General features: G+C 58.9%; 1 protein-coding gene across 2 annotated transcripts; it reads right to left on the reverse strand.

Annotated features, from left to right (window-relative positions):
• Positions 1-2,457: 2,457 nt before the first annotated feature.
• On the reverse strand, positions 2,458-13,064 carry TMPRSS13 (transmembrane serine protease 13). Of its 2 annotated transcripts, none has more exons than XM_056509618.1 (13): positions 12,949-13,064; positions 8,377-8,500; positions 8,065-8,166; positions 7,270-7,392; positions 7,063-7,192; positions 6,104-6,196; positions 5,978-6,021; positions 5,571-5,730; positions 5,315-5,487; positions 4,216-4,314; positions 3,870-4,012; positions 3,630-3,782; positions 2,458-3,539 (listed from the first exon to the last, which is right to left on the reverse strand). In XM_056509618.1, the coding sequence occupies exons 1-13, from the start codon at positions 12,967-12,969 to the stop codon at positions 3,525-3,527; spliced, it is 1,380 nt and encodes a 459-aa protein (XP_056365593.1). In that variant the 5' UTR covers positions 12,970-13,064; the 3' UTR covers positions 2,458-3,524. The 2 variants fall into 2 exon arrangements, with proteins under 2 accessions (XP_056365593.1, XP_056365592.1); XM_056509617.1 differs by having other exon boundaries at positions 8,377-8,551.
• Between the last annotated feature and the right edge of the window lie 983 nt (positions 13,065-14,047).

A 14,047-nucleotide genomic window follows, 5' to 3' on the forward strand; every position in this document is an offset into this window, starting at 1 on the left:
GCAGCAGCCAGGACACAGCTGGATGTGGCTGGATGTGCCCAGTGCTCTCCTTCCCTTGGTTCCTTATTTACAAGGCACTGCCCAAAGTGAGTAGAATAAAAAAAAAAAAAAAAAAAAAACAAAACAGCAGCAATTTTTCCCCCCCTGTACAAACTCAGGTAAAATAGAGACCCCAATGTGAATGTGGGAGGGGAGGAGGAAAAGCAGCTCCAGCAGCTCATGGTAAACATCTGCTCCCCAGAGCCGTGCTGCTGGAAAGGCTGTACCGAGCTCCAGCTTCTCTTCTGGAGAAACTGGGCCAAAAGTAATGTGGAGACCAGGCAGGAGACACTGATTTATGCTAACAAGGGGGCTGGGCTGGTCTCCTCAGATATCTGGGAGAACAGGAGCATTGCCAGCAGCTCCAGCAGGGCGTGATTTCATCTGAGCCTGTCCCCTTACCCTGGAGCAGGCGTCTCCTCCTTGTGAGCTTGGAGCAGGGACGGAGCCACTTGTTCTCCAGAGCTTTCCCCTCCAATTTTAAGATCTCTCCCTGTAATACCAAGCTTGGAAATTGCCTGTTCAGCCCCATCAGGGAGAGCAGAGCAGTGACAAAAGCTGTGTGCAGCCATAAACCTGTGTTTACCCCAATACCATCATTTTCCATCGGGTCCAGGCCATTCTCTGTGCCCAAATCCCTGCAGGAGCAGGGATGGAGCAGAGGCTGCGCTGAAGCTCCTGCACTGCCCCGTCGAGCACAGCCCCAGCTGAAGTCCAGCCAAGTGATGATGTGACTGACCATGGAAGGGAACCAATCCCCTACTAGAGGAAAAGCATTTTTTCAGGGAAACATCATCGCTGAAACCCTATAAACAAATCTGTTTTGACACAGCAGAGCAAAGAGCTATAAAAGGAGAGATCGGGAAAACCACCGCTAATGGGCGGTAATTCACGTGGTGCCTGCCAGGCTGTATTTTTGTGATTATTTTGGTAATTTGCATCCCTTTGGGATGCTGGCCTATGATTTCCAGAGCACAGAGGAACTTGGGAACAGCCCAGCTAGATGTGGGGTGATGCTCAGCACCCCCTGTCTTGGAAGAGGCTTTGGAGTAAGATATTGAGCAAACAAAGGGCTTTAAAGAGCCACAGGTGATGGCCTGGGCTGTCCAGGAGATCCTCAGGGCTGGGCTGGTGCCCGCCACGACTCTGCTCCTCCAGGAGTGGAAGCAAAGCAGTGGCAAAGGCGTGTGCTTCATCTGCACAGTGTTTGAGAACAGCACAACAGCCGTGGCCAGGCTTCACAGGGAAATAATCACTCCTAATCTGCTTAGAAAACTTCATCCCTTGGGAAAACACAGCATACCTGCCTCTGGGCCTGGGGGGAGACACTGCTGGATGGCAGGTTTAGAAGAAATAAATTAAATTTGTATTAGGGGCTGAAAGCATTTCTCTGCTGTGAGACACTCCTGAGGAGGAGAAATCCACAACAGAGGAGAAGGTCCCACACATTCTGAAATGTTACCATTACTGGTCCCAGGAGCACAGCTCCAGCAAGATCAGATTTTATTGGGTTCCAATTTTTTGTTTATTCCTTCTCAATAGATCAATTTCTCTGGTAATAAACCACTTTGAGCTGCTGCTCCCCTCTGACTTATCCACAGAAACTCCCAGATCGCCTCTGGACAAACCTGAGCTGGGTCTGTGACTTAAGGCTCACTGAATTCCCACTTTAACCAGACCAAAACAAAACAGTGAAGCCAGGGCCTCGTCTCTAACTCGAGATCAGCTGCTCCTGTTTATGGAAATTCTGCTGCCCTGCACACCCAGGGCAGTCAGTGCAGCATGTCCAGCCCCAGTATGAAGGGAACAGAGCCCCCACTCCTCCCTGGAATCCAGCAGGGCTGCCCAAGGCCCTTGGCACAGGTTGGGAAGTGGGAATGGTCCTCTGGGCCCTGCACACTTCGTTCTTCATGGTGGGTCCTGCATCCGTGGGAGGTTTCTGCTGCTCTGAGGAGGGATTTGAGGTCAGGCTGACTTTGGTGCTTCCCAAAAGGCTCTGACTCCCTTTGTTTCAGTTCAGGTCCAGGGCAGCCACCCAGCACTGCTCCAAATCCACGAGAAGTGAAGCAAACCCAGGAACTCACCCAGCCCTTCCCATCAGCGGGCAGGTGGCAGCCCCAGTGCCAGGGAGAGGCTTTCTGCACACCCAGAAATGGACCAGACCTGCTGGCCCAAAATCCCAACACAAACCACAGCTGCCCACAACCTTCTCCAGGGGGAGTGGTCAGTGCTGGGAACCCAGGGGACGTTCCCAGGACCTGAGCAACCAAAAACCTCCCTTTTCTCCCAGCCATGAGCAGGAGCCCAGAGAGTGATGGACAGAAAAGGGCACTCCATCACAATGCCTGCTCCCCAGGAATCCTTGGCACATCGCTGCTTCCTTCCCAGCCCATCCCAAGGAGCCATCTCCACATGGGGCACTACCAAAACATTTATTAGAAGAGTGCAGGGTGGCCAGGCTCCACAGGACCCCCCTGCAGCTGCCCACAGGGCTGGGGAGGGCAGCAGGAACGCTCACCCTGGGCATCTTTTTGTGTGCCTCAGCATCCACCAGGAGATGCAGGCGCTTGTTTCCTCGAGGGAAATGTGTCCCTGCTGGGGCGTGGGCAGTGGGGACAGGCTGGCTGTGCCATTCCTGCAGGCAGGAGGCAGCACTCGGGCACTGCAGAGCTCTCAGCAGGGAAATCCAGGGCTGCTCACACTGGGCACTGCCCACCAGGGTGATTGCTCCGAGCCACACTCCAGGGTGGCCTTTGGCTGCCGCGGGCTTCTGTCACACCTCCCACAGCCACCCCCAGGGTGCCCCAAACGCTGCCCGGAGCAGACTGAGAGCGGCTGCAGTCCTGGGAGGGAGCGCAGGCTCGGCCCAGAGCCACGGCATGGAAAAATAAACAAAGAGGCATTTCCCTCGCGGGGAGGGACAGCTCGCAAAAGGCACTTCCGAAATCCCTCCGCAAACACGAGAGCAGCGCTGCCCCTCCCAGGGGGTGGAATATCCGCACCTCGGGCTGCCCAGAGCCGCAGCCTGGCCCCGGAGCTGTGGGCACTGTGGTGCTGCCACACCCTGCACCCTGAGGTGGCACAGCTGTGACCTGGCAAAAGGAGAGGGTTCCCCCTCCACGGGCACTGCTGAGTGTGCACAGCCCTGCCAGGAAGCACTCGCACGCCCTGGCCAGACAGGTCTATTTACAGGAGGGGAGCCCAGACACGGGGCAAGGAGGTGTCCCCCAGCCAGCACGGCCAGCTGCTGGCATGGGCTGTGTCCTGGCTGGGTGCTGTGCCCAGCCACCACCGTGTCACCCCTGGCACCAGGCGAGGGCAGGGTCACTCTGCAGGTGCTGTTCTCGGAGTTCGGGGGCAGCCGCAGGTCCCTGGCTGCACGCACAGTCCAGAGAGAGGTGGGGCTTGGCTGGTGGCATCGTGCCCTGGCAGCAGCCTGGGGCAGCGGTGGCACAGCCCAGGCAAGTGTCCATCCCTTAGAGCCCTTAGTCGTTCTCGCTCTGCAAGGGACAGAGAGGAGAGCAGGGTGAGGTGCCAGGGGCTGGGCTGGGGGTACAGCCCCTGTGCAGGGCACAGCCCTGCCAGCTCACCTCCATTTTGCTGTATATCCAGCTGAGGAGCTTTGTCACACGTGTGTACACTCCGGGCTTGTTCTTCTGGCCACATCCCGTCCCCCAGCTCGTCACCCCGGCCACATACCAGCGGCCATCGTCCTCGCAGACCAGGGGCCCCCCGCTGTCACCCTGGCTCGGAGGGGCACAGCAGTGAGGAGGGTGGACAGGAGACGCCCCAAAAAGGGGCAGCTCTCCCCTGGCGTGCCCCCAGCTCACCTGGCACGCGTCCTTCCCTCCCTGCAGGTACCCGGCGCACATCATGCGGGGGGTCAGGTAGCCCTCGTACACCTTGTCGCTGTTGCAGATCTTGTAGTCGATCAGCTTCACCTCGGCCTCCCGCAGCTTCGGGGACGTGTTATCTGCAAGGCAGGGAGGGCTGTGGGGCAGGGGAGGCCTCGCCATCGCCACCACCCCCCGCCCCTCCACAGCGAGGGAGGCAGCGGGTGTTGCTGCCAGGTCTCGTTTCTGCTGGGAGGGCAACCCCCGGAGTTATCCCTGCGGGAAAGCCCTCGAGGGCCACAGCAGGGCCGTGCCCGTGGGCAGGAGCGCTCTCCTCCCTCACCTTCATTCTCCCTGGTTTTGCCGAAGCCGGTGATGAAGCAGGACCTGCCGGTCTGGAATCGCTGGCCGTACATGGGCAGGCAGGCGGGGCGCACCTGGGCTGGAGGAGAGGGGTGGGAGCAGGGTGAGGAGTGAGGGGTGAGTCACTGGGAGAGAAACCCTCACAGCCCGCAGCCAGGGGTGCAAGAGTCGGGCCGAAATTTCTCTGATCTGCCTCACGACCATCATGACAGACTGAGAGCCCAGGACCCACCACTCGCTCTGGACCTGAGTTCTGGCCTGGCCCAGGTGGATGCTTGCCAAGGACTGTTTGTAGGTGTGCTTGGAACTTGCCAAGGACTTTTTCTTGGTGTGTCTGGTGCTTGCCCAGCACTGTCTGTGGCTGTGCCTGGTGCTGCCATGGTGCTGCTCTCAGCAGGGCGCTGCTCATAGCGCCTGTTCCAGCACCTGTTCCTTGGAGCAATGATCTCCACATACAATAGTCCATGAATCTCCCACCTTTTGGCCAGAGGCTGCTTGCTTTGGAAAAGGACTATAAAAAGGGACTTTCCTAAGGAGACTCTGAGATCTCTTTCTCCCCAACGATTGGAGCCGCATCTATCGTCGGACGACCACGAGGATGCTCCTGTCTGTTGGTAGCTACATCCCATCCTTTCTCTCTCTTTCCTTTTACTTAGTGTCCTTTACCTCTCTCTTTCTCTCTCTCTCCTATCACAAAACTGAATTGTTGACACGCAATAAACTGCATTGCTGCTTTCTGCTGAATAAAACCTGAGTCTCTTGCTTTTTGTCTTTTGCACCCTGGGGTTGAACGAACCATCACGACTCCCGCTTGGGTTGAGCGGATAGTGACAAGGGGTGTGCAGGAAATGCTCTACTCTCTGCCCATCCCAGCAGGGTCTCCCCAGCCCCATGTGGGGTTGGTGGCACAGCTGAGCCCATGACAAGCCAGGTGGCCACAGCAGGGTTGGATGCTGCAGCTGGCAGCAGCCCCACACACCCCATGGTTCTCAGGGCACCAGAGCAGCCTCTCAGTCCTGTCTGTCTCCCTGTCCCCCAAACACCACCCAGCCAAGCCCAGAGAAGCTGAGACACCTCACCTGAGAGTGTCAGTGGCTTGGAGAGCTTCATGAGGGCAATGTCGTAGTCGTCGTGGTCGTCACTGTAGTTGGAGTTGATGATGACCTGGGACACAGGGATGCCCTCCATGGGCTGCTTCAGGTCCGACACCCCTCCGTACACCTTCCAGTCATCCAGGATCTTCACGCTGTTCCTGGCAGGGAGAGAGCGGACAGGAGGGAGTGAGACCCAGGCTATGGGGCTGGGCTGGGTGCCCGGGCTGGCAGCAGCACTCACATGAAGAAGCAGTGGGCAGCGGTGAGCACCCACTGAGCGTCGATGATGGTGCCGCCGCAGATGTGGATGGGCCCGTACTGCACGCTGACCTGCCAGGGCCATTTGTTCACAGACGTCTCCTTCCCACCGATGATCCGGCCAGAAATCCTCTGCCCGCAGGCTGGAGGGGAGAGCAGGGCTGGGAGAAAGGCTCAGGGGAAGGGGAGCATGGAGGGGGACACACACAACATCCCACCACCCACAGGGACCACATTTATTGCAGGGAATAGGATGTTGGTTGTTTTCTATCACCCAAAACATTCTCTGGAAGACATCCCATTTGCCCAGCCCTGTGCTGAGCAGGAGGGAAGTGATCCCAAGCCTGTGGAAAGGGGCCCACCCTTGTCTGTGTCCCAGCCAGTCCTTACTTGTGCATCGCAGCGAGACGTACTTTCCTGTGAGACACTGGGAGCTGCGGGAGAGAGGAGGGACACTCAGCCTCAGCCCCATTCCTGTGGCACCAGGGAGGGGCGGGTAGGAGGTGACCCTGGTACCTGTTGAGGCTCTGCTGGATGGTCTCTCTCTCATCAGTCACCGTGAGGCTCTTGCCAGAGACACGTAGGGGGATGAATTCTGTCTGTGATGCACTGTGAGGGGAGAGGACAGGCAGTGAGGATCCCCCCACCCAGCGCTGACCACTTGGCCCCTGCATTATGCCCAGAGCAGCGCTTTTCAGCTGGAAAACACAGCACTGGGTGTTGGGGGTTGAGTGTTTTTCTATTGCTGTGTTAATTTAAAGAATTTTTCCCATTATCATGCCAATGGAGCTGGCTGGGTTACACCCAGGACCTTTGAGGACTCAGGACAAAAGGGGTAGGTGGGAGCAGCTTCCAGAGGGGCACTCGTGCTTTCAGAGGGGACTCGTGTTTCGGGGAGCTCGGAGGAGGATCGTCTGTCTGGAGCCATGAGGCTGAACACAGGAGAGTCAGACCCTCTGCGATCACCTGCCCTGCATCTGCCCTGCTCCAGCCTCCAGCCTCTGCAGACACAGCTGACACCAGAACCCAACGGTGAGCGAGGAGCTGCCCGCTCCAGCCGCTCCCCCCTGAGACCAGCGCGGCCGCGGCCGCCCCTTCCCGCCTCCGCTCCCGCCGAGAGAGAGCGTGCTCACAGCTAAAGAAAGGACTGGAACCGAGTAATCTGTGCTGCTTTGTTGGTAATTTTAACAACTGCTGTTGTTTCTGCTTGTATGGTTAGATATATTAGTAAAAGAGCTGTTATTCCTATCCCCTTATCTCTGCCTCAGAGTCTTTGATTCAAACAATTATAATACTTGGGGGGAGTGGAATGAAAGTCTCTATTTCAAAGGAAAACTTCTGCCTTTATCGGCAGACACCTGTCCTTCAAACCAGGACAACTAGGGAAAACAGCACAGCAGACCCTGCTCTTAGTCAGGGTAGGGGACTGGCAGGGCCCTAGCAATGAGCAGAAGAACCCATCCTCCAGGAATTACTTCTGGAATCCCAGCTGCCGGCAGGTTTTCCTGGAGAGGGACTCGTCCCAGTCACTGCTGCACACCGGCAGCCACTGGCTCTCGGCGCTGGAGTAGACGTGGAGCAGCGACTCCTCGGATAAGAAGCGCACTGTGGGATGGAGCAGGAGGGTCAGGGTGTTCCCGGGGCTCCCCTCCTTCCCACCATCCCAGCTGTGGGTGCCTCACCACAGCCCAGCTCGTCGCTCCTCTGGGAGCAGTCGACGACGCCGTCGCAGCGCACGGCGCTGTCCTTGCAGCTCTCTGCCGGTTCCTTGTACACGATGCCCGTCTGCGACCGCCAGAACATAACTGCAGGCAGAGAACACACGCTGAGGCCAGGGCTGGCCATGGGAGAAGGGCTGTGACCCAGCTGGGTGGGTATCTGGAGGCATGGAGCACTCCCAGTCACTGGGTGTGAGCACGAGGTGTGTTTGAGCCAAAAGTGGGGAGCTGCTGGTCACAGGGCTGGGGGAGGACTGGCCACCCTGAGCACCCCGCAATATATCAATGCCCAGCTGCTGCAAGCTTCTGTCCCTTCACCCACAGCAAATGCATTCAGCCTGCGAGTGCTTCAAGCCCACTGGCTGGAGAGTGGATCTGATATCACCAGGATTAAAGGGATTCCCCTGTGCCTGTTCTGCCTACGGACCATGATTTGTCTTGGGGAGGGCACTGTGGGCGTTGCTGGGTGCCCTGCTGCCCACCAGAGTAAGCCCAGCAGAAGGAAAGCACACTGCAGCCCCAGCCCCCCAAAGACTGCCACCAGCCCAGGCAGATTTCCTTTTCTGCTCGCCCCAGCTCCCGTTTCTCCACCAGAGGTCAGGAACACTCAGGGAATGGGAAGAGCACATCCTTGTCCCTTGGCCAGGAGTTTCCCTCTGGCACTTCCCAGTGTGGGTATCCCCAGACTCTGCTGACCCCCAGCTCCTCTGAGATCCTCTCCAGGAGCCTGGAGCCAGCCCGTGCTGGGACCCCACTCACACAGCAGGATGAGGGCGATGAGCAGCACGATGAGGACGGAGACGCAGAAGATGAGCGCAAGCCGCCGCTGGCTCATGCAGGGAGCTCTGAACATGGAGGATCCTGGCAGCAGGGCAGAGGCAGGGTCAGGGGGCTGCTGCCTCCTCGGGGCACACAGACCCTGCTGGAGAGCAGGGCCATGCACACCCCAGCCTTCCCTGTGCTCAGTGCCCCCACACCCCTCACAGCCCAGGGGAACACATGGCTGTACATCCCTGCCTCGCTCCATCCCTCCCCGTGCTGAGAGGGATCCATGGATCTCCCCATCCTTACGTGTGCTCTCACAGGCCGAGCAGGGGCTCGGGGCCGGGCCGGACTCGGGGCTGTAGGGTTTGAAGCTGATGCCCAGGACGTTCTCTCGAGGCTGCGGGGGTCGGGCACCGAAGATGCTGCTGACCTTGGAGACATGGAGGAGGCTGGGGGGGACACTGCTGGGCGAGGCAGTGGTCTGTGGGCAGAGGGGACTGTCACCAGCAGTGGCTGCTGCCCACCAGAGTCCCCCCCTGCTGTCCCCCTGCCACCTGTGAAGGTGAAAGAACGCAGAGATGGAGCTGAGCCCCCCTGGCAGCCTGTTCCTCACAGAACCATGAGCCTCATGGAGAGTCACCACCCCAGTGCCTCTCTCTGTGCCACAACCTCAGCCAAATCCCACCCAGGATGGCCAAAAACCTCGTTGTCACCGGATTTGTCCCCTTCAGGCAGCTGAACTTCCCAAAGCCATCGCTGTGAGCCGAGCAATCAGCCGGGTATTTGGCATCAGGACAGTCACGCCGTGGCCCAGTTCCACGGGGCCAGTGCCCCAATTTATGCATCTATCCTTAATTAGCCATTTGAAAAATACACTGCAATTTCCAGCTGTCATTTAGTAACACTTAATAATCGGTGTTTTCCAAGCCCTGAAACGTCCTGCACCCTGGAATGCTGCTCTGCAGTTATGTCACTCCTGATCCATGAATTCACAAAAGAAAATGTATTTGTTTCCTTTCCACAAAATACACTCTTCCAAATGCTCCCTTGGTGACAGAATCCAGAGCCTCTCATTTTCCTCCAGAGAGGACCTGTGAACAAACCCCCCCCCAAAAAATCCTGCTTCCTCTACCTTTTGTAGGATGGATGGGGCTTGGAGCAGCCTGTTCCGGTGGAAGGTGGCCCTGCCCATGGAAAGGGGCTGGAACTGGGTGATCTTTTAGTCCCTTTCCATCCAGACCATTCTGGGATTCTGTAGCAGCACTTCTGAGGGAGAACCCAGGGAGAGAGCCACCACCCTGCAGGGAGCACTTACCACCCAGAGACGGGCTCTAACACATCCCTCTAGGTTGCCTGTCTCTGATTTTTGTCTCTGCACCTTTCTCCATGACCAGAAATCATCCCTTTCCCTGCCGAGCCAGAGCGGAGCGCTCGGGCTGGGACGGGCAGGACAGGGACACGGGCAGTGCTGGGAGCGCCCCTCGCCCTTCCAGCGGGGGTTTTCTCGCCCCTCGTGTTTCCTGCCGGGAAGCAGGAGCCCTGATGAGCCGGTGCGAGGCTCGTGCTTTGTGAATGCGGCGGTGCCCTCCGCGGCGATGCTCTGGTGTAACTTCCTGGGCATTATCCGTGAGTCACGCGTGCCGCGCGGCTCCGAGCGCGGCTCAGCGCACCGGGACACGCCTGCCCCGTGTCAGGCACTGCCCCGCTCGGGCTGTGCCTGCCGAGCTCAGCCCCGCCGAGCCGCCGGCCGCAGCACCCCGGGCCACCAGCCCTGGCCAGCAGCGAGGCGTGCGGGGCCACCCCCCGGCACAAACCTCCCACCCCTGCGGGCCCTTGGCACAGGCTCCGCCGATGTCCCCCGGCCTTGTGTGGCCACTCGTGTGGCTCCTGTGCGCGGGGAGGAGCGGAGAGAGGCATTTTCTGGAGCAGAGGCACTTTCTGTTCCACCGCACCAGCCCCACTCTCTGCCAGACAGCAGGAACAAGCCTGGATCTGCTCCAGGTTTCCCTATATCCAGATTTCCCAGCAGTGCTGCAGCCTTGCCTTCTCCAGGGAGCCCAGAGAGCCCCTCAGCTTGCTCCTCGAGGCTGGGAGGGTAGGAGGGTGCCTGCAGTGCCCTCCCCTAACCAGCCCAAGCAGTCACAACGCTGATGGCATTTCGGTTCTCACGCACCCACATCGTGGGGCATCCCCGGGCACCCTCAGTACCCCTGTGAGTGACAGCCAGAGCCTGAGCAAAGCAATGTGAGAATGCCAGGGACCTTTCCCAGGAAAAGAATTTCTCCTGCTTATGTAGAAATGAGGTTTTTGTAAATACCCTTTCCCCCTGGCATTTTGTGATATCTCCAGACATCTGATGTGTCACATCTCACCCTGCAGCAGCTGTAACCCTTTTCATACCAGACCAGCAGATCTACAATTCACCAGAGGAGAAACCTCTCCATCACACACAGAAAACACAGCCCAGCTTTCCCAGGAGCTGGCAGTGCTGGATGCCACAGCACTCCCACCTCCAGTGTGCAAATATATCAAATTAACCTGCCATAGGTCAGACTGCTCTGAGCGCTCCTCAGCAGGAAGCACATGCCCTTTCTTACACTTAGGGAATTTTCAGCTACTTGTTTCCTTAAAAGTCTAAGGTCTAAATAATTTTGTGGGCCTGCCAGAGAAGGTAACAGAGCTCTTGCCATGGGTGAGCAGTGCAGGGACACGTGCAGCAGAGAGAGCAGCAGTGGTTTTTGCAGAGATGTTTTTCCTGAGGAGAGCGCGTGACCCCGGTGAGCAAGCGACAGCTCCTGCCCACAAAACCTTTACTCATCCTTTGCTGGCTTTTGAGTAAAAGTCAGAGGCAGAGCCGAGCCTGGATCACAGGCACCGCTGTGGTTTGCGCCCTTTCCCCCACGGCCTCTCTGCAAAAGCTCCAGCAGCCGCCAGAGTGATCCCTGCCAGGGGCAGCTGTGGGGAGGATGGCTTGCTTTCACCCAGGACATCCAGGAGGGACTCTGGGGACACTCAGGGACTCCTGGCCACCTCACAGACAGTGATACTGCCTGCCTGCAGCACTGAGCCCTTTGCTGAAGCTGTCAGGAGTGCAAACAACACCCCACTCTTTGTCCCTGCTCTGAGGCTCAGAGCAGAGCTGGGCAAGGCACCAAACCAAGGACAGCAGCACTGAGGTGCTCATCCTCTTTGCACTGTGGGCTGTGACTGCAGCTCCACACCCTGGTGTGGAGGGAAGGCCCCCAAACCCACGGCAGCAGAGGACAATCAGCAGGGGAAAGGGAAGCCAGGCTGGGCTGCAGGCTCAGCATCCAGGAAAACCAGCCAGCAGTCACCTGCAGTTTCGGAGTGGGAGGGAAAGCGGAAGCCAGGGAACACCTGGGTGTTGCAACCAGACCCAGGGCCCAGCCATGTCTTGGAGAAGCAGAAGGACACAGGAACTCCCAAAAATCCAGGAGCATTAAGAGGGGAGAGAGGGAGGCAGCCTGGCTTAAATGTGCTGCCTCAGATCCTGCTCCCCAGCTGAGCTCTGCCCCTGCCCTCAGGATGGCTCCAGCTGCTCACAGCCCTGTGTCCAGGCTGGGAACTCCTTCACCTGTTTGTGAGGCACCGATTGTCTGCACAGAGCAGCTCAGCCAGCACACAATGGAGACATTGTCCTCGCCAGGACAAAGACGTCCCCAGCCTGGGAGAGCCCCTAGTCCCTCTGGGGACAATGTCCTGCTCAAGTGCCACTGCTGACTGGGGCCTACCTGGGAGGGGACAGACCCCAGCACCAGAACAGGGCTGAGAGGACAGAGCCAAGGCCCTGATACACACAGCAAAGTGAAATCCCAAAGCCAGCCAGCATCACTTTGCAAGTGCAGGTGACCGAGTAATGAGCCAGCCTGATGTGCCAGGGACAGGTCATCCTGTGCCAGTGTGAGCACCCTTTAGCACAGACCCCAAAATGTTCCAGGGGCTGGATAACCACTCCACCCTGCTCACCTCACTCCACAGAGGGGCAGGCAGAGGCCTGGAAAGACAAAGAGAAGCTGCTGCTGTGTCAGAGCCAAGGGTGGCTCCTGGCACTCCTGATGGCCCATTTAACCCAAGTGACAATGCCAAGGTGGCCCAGTGGGGCTGTCCAGTATTGGGCAATTGTCTCTGCATGTGGCCATCCCAGTTCCTGCCCCACTGTCACCAGGATGCAGTGATGCCACCCTGCTCTGGGGCCATCCAGAGCTGGGACCACTGCATCTCCTCAGGGCCAGGCAACACCCAGCACGAGCCCAGTGTGCCCCCAATCCTGGCTGGCACCCCCAGGCCACGGGGCAGGAAGAGGACGGTGTCCGAGCCGGCTCTGCCTCCCCTGGAGCCCCCTCCCCGCCGTGACCGCCGCCTTTGCTCCGGATGTCGCTGGCACAGCCGGCGCTGCTCGGCACGGTAATTACCCTCTGCCTCGCCCGGTGCCCAGGTGGGAGGGATGTTTTCCTCATGACAGGATGCTCAGCAAAGCCCCACATCTAGGCCTGAGCAGGTCCCGGTCAGCTCAGCCCAAAGAGGGCTCAGGAAAAGCTGCCTGGAGAGCAGCAGGGCTGCTGGAAAGTGCCAAAGGGCTCAGCAACGTGCCAGATCCCTCTGACACCATCAGCTGGTCCCCTCAGCTCACAGCTCCAGTGAGACAAAGAGACAGCCTCTACCAGCACCGGGCAGGCACCAGGGATGCTGCTGGCTGCCCTCCCTCCATGAGCCTCCTGCTCCTCAGGCAGCTCCTTCCCCTCCGGCTGCAGTGAAGGAGCAGCCCGGAGAGCAGGAGGCAGAGACCCGTCCCTCCAAATCCCGAGGGGAGCGGACCCACCGAGCCCGCAGCCCGAGCCGGGAGCCGCCCGCACTTACCGGGGAGGTTTTGCCGTCCATGGGCCGGGGTCGGGGCCGGGCCGGGCTCAGAGCTCCATGGCAGCAGCGCGGTGCCGAGCGCAGCCAGCTCCGCGGGGCCGGCCCAGGAGGTGTTTGGCGAGCGGGGCTCGTACGTCAGTGCCAGCGCCAGGAGCAAACCTGTCGGACCTGCCCGGCCCCAGCGCCGCCGGTTTCCCAACCTGCACAAACACCCCGTGCCGGCCCAGGGATGCGGGGCACAGCCCGAGGAGCCCTGGGAATCTGCGAGCAGGGAGAGCTGGCCGCAGGGAACTGCAGCATCCTTGGGTCTCCTCGCTGCTCTGCCTACCTGCCTGCCCACCCAAGCTTCCCTTCCTCCCCTCTGTGCCCTCCACTCACTCACCCACAGCTCTCCTGCCCAGCTGAGTGCAGAGGAGGGGATGCACAGCCATGCCCAACCCCAGGAGAACCTCGCTGGCGTGACCCAGAAGTCAAGAATTCCCAGTTCCAAAGGAAATGGAATGCTGTTTCCCTCTAGTTTCCCTAGAGGCCTTTTCATTCCTTTGCTGATGGAGCGATGCTTCATACAGGCACCAGCAGCAGGTCCAACCTGAGGGATGCTCTGCTCAACCAAGAACTCAGGCAGAAACAGCTGAAAATACCCAGACTGAAGGAGAAAAGCCTGACTTCATCCTGTGCTTTCTGACAGCCAGGCCCATGAGCCTCAGTGCCACATGTTTCTCCTGGCATTATTCACGGTGTAAGTCCCTTGTTTATCCAGCTCCCCACACACACCTGCTCATCAGAAGGGCAGGAGACGAGCAGGGACAGCCAAGCTTGGAGGAGCCCTGCTGCAAAGCCCTTTCCTTTCGAGCTGGAAAGCTCAGGCTGGATCCCTCTGACCCCTCCTGCCCTCAGGATCCCTCTGACCCCTCCTGCCCTCAGGATCCCAGCTCGCAGAGGGGTTCTGAGCCAGCCCTCACACCACAGCACACTCCTCTGTCATTTTCACAGGCAGGAGTGGTTTCTGAGGTTTCTGTTTGCTTTTTGTGCCTCTGCAGGCTGTGCCTGCTGGGTGCCAGGGGTGGCCAAGCACTGAGTGCACCCCCAGACTGCCCTG

This window comes from Oenanthe melanoleuca, chromosome 24 (genome assembly GCF_029582105.1).
Source record: "Oenanthe melanoleuca isolate GR-GAL-2019-014 chromosome 24, OMel1.0, whole genome shotgun sequence".
NCBI classification, from domain to species: Eukaryota; Metazoa; Chordata; class Aves; order Passeriformes; family Muscicapidae; genus Oenanthe; species Oenanthe melanoleuca.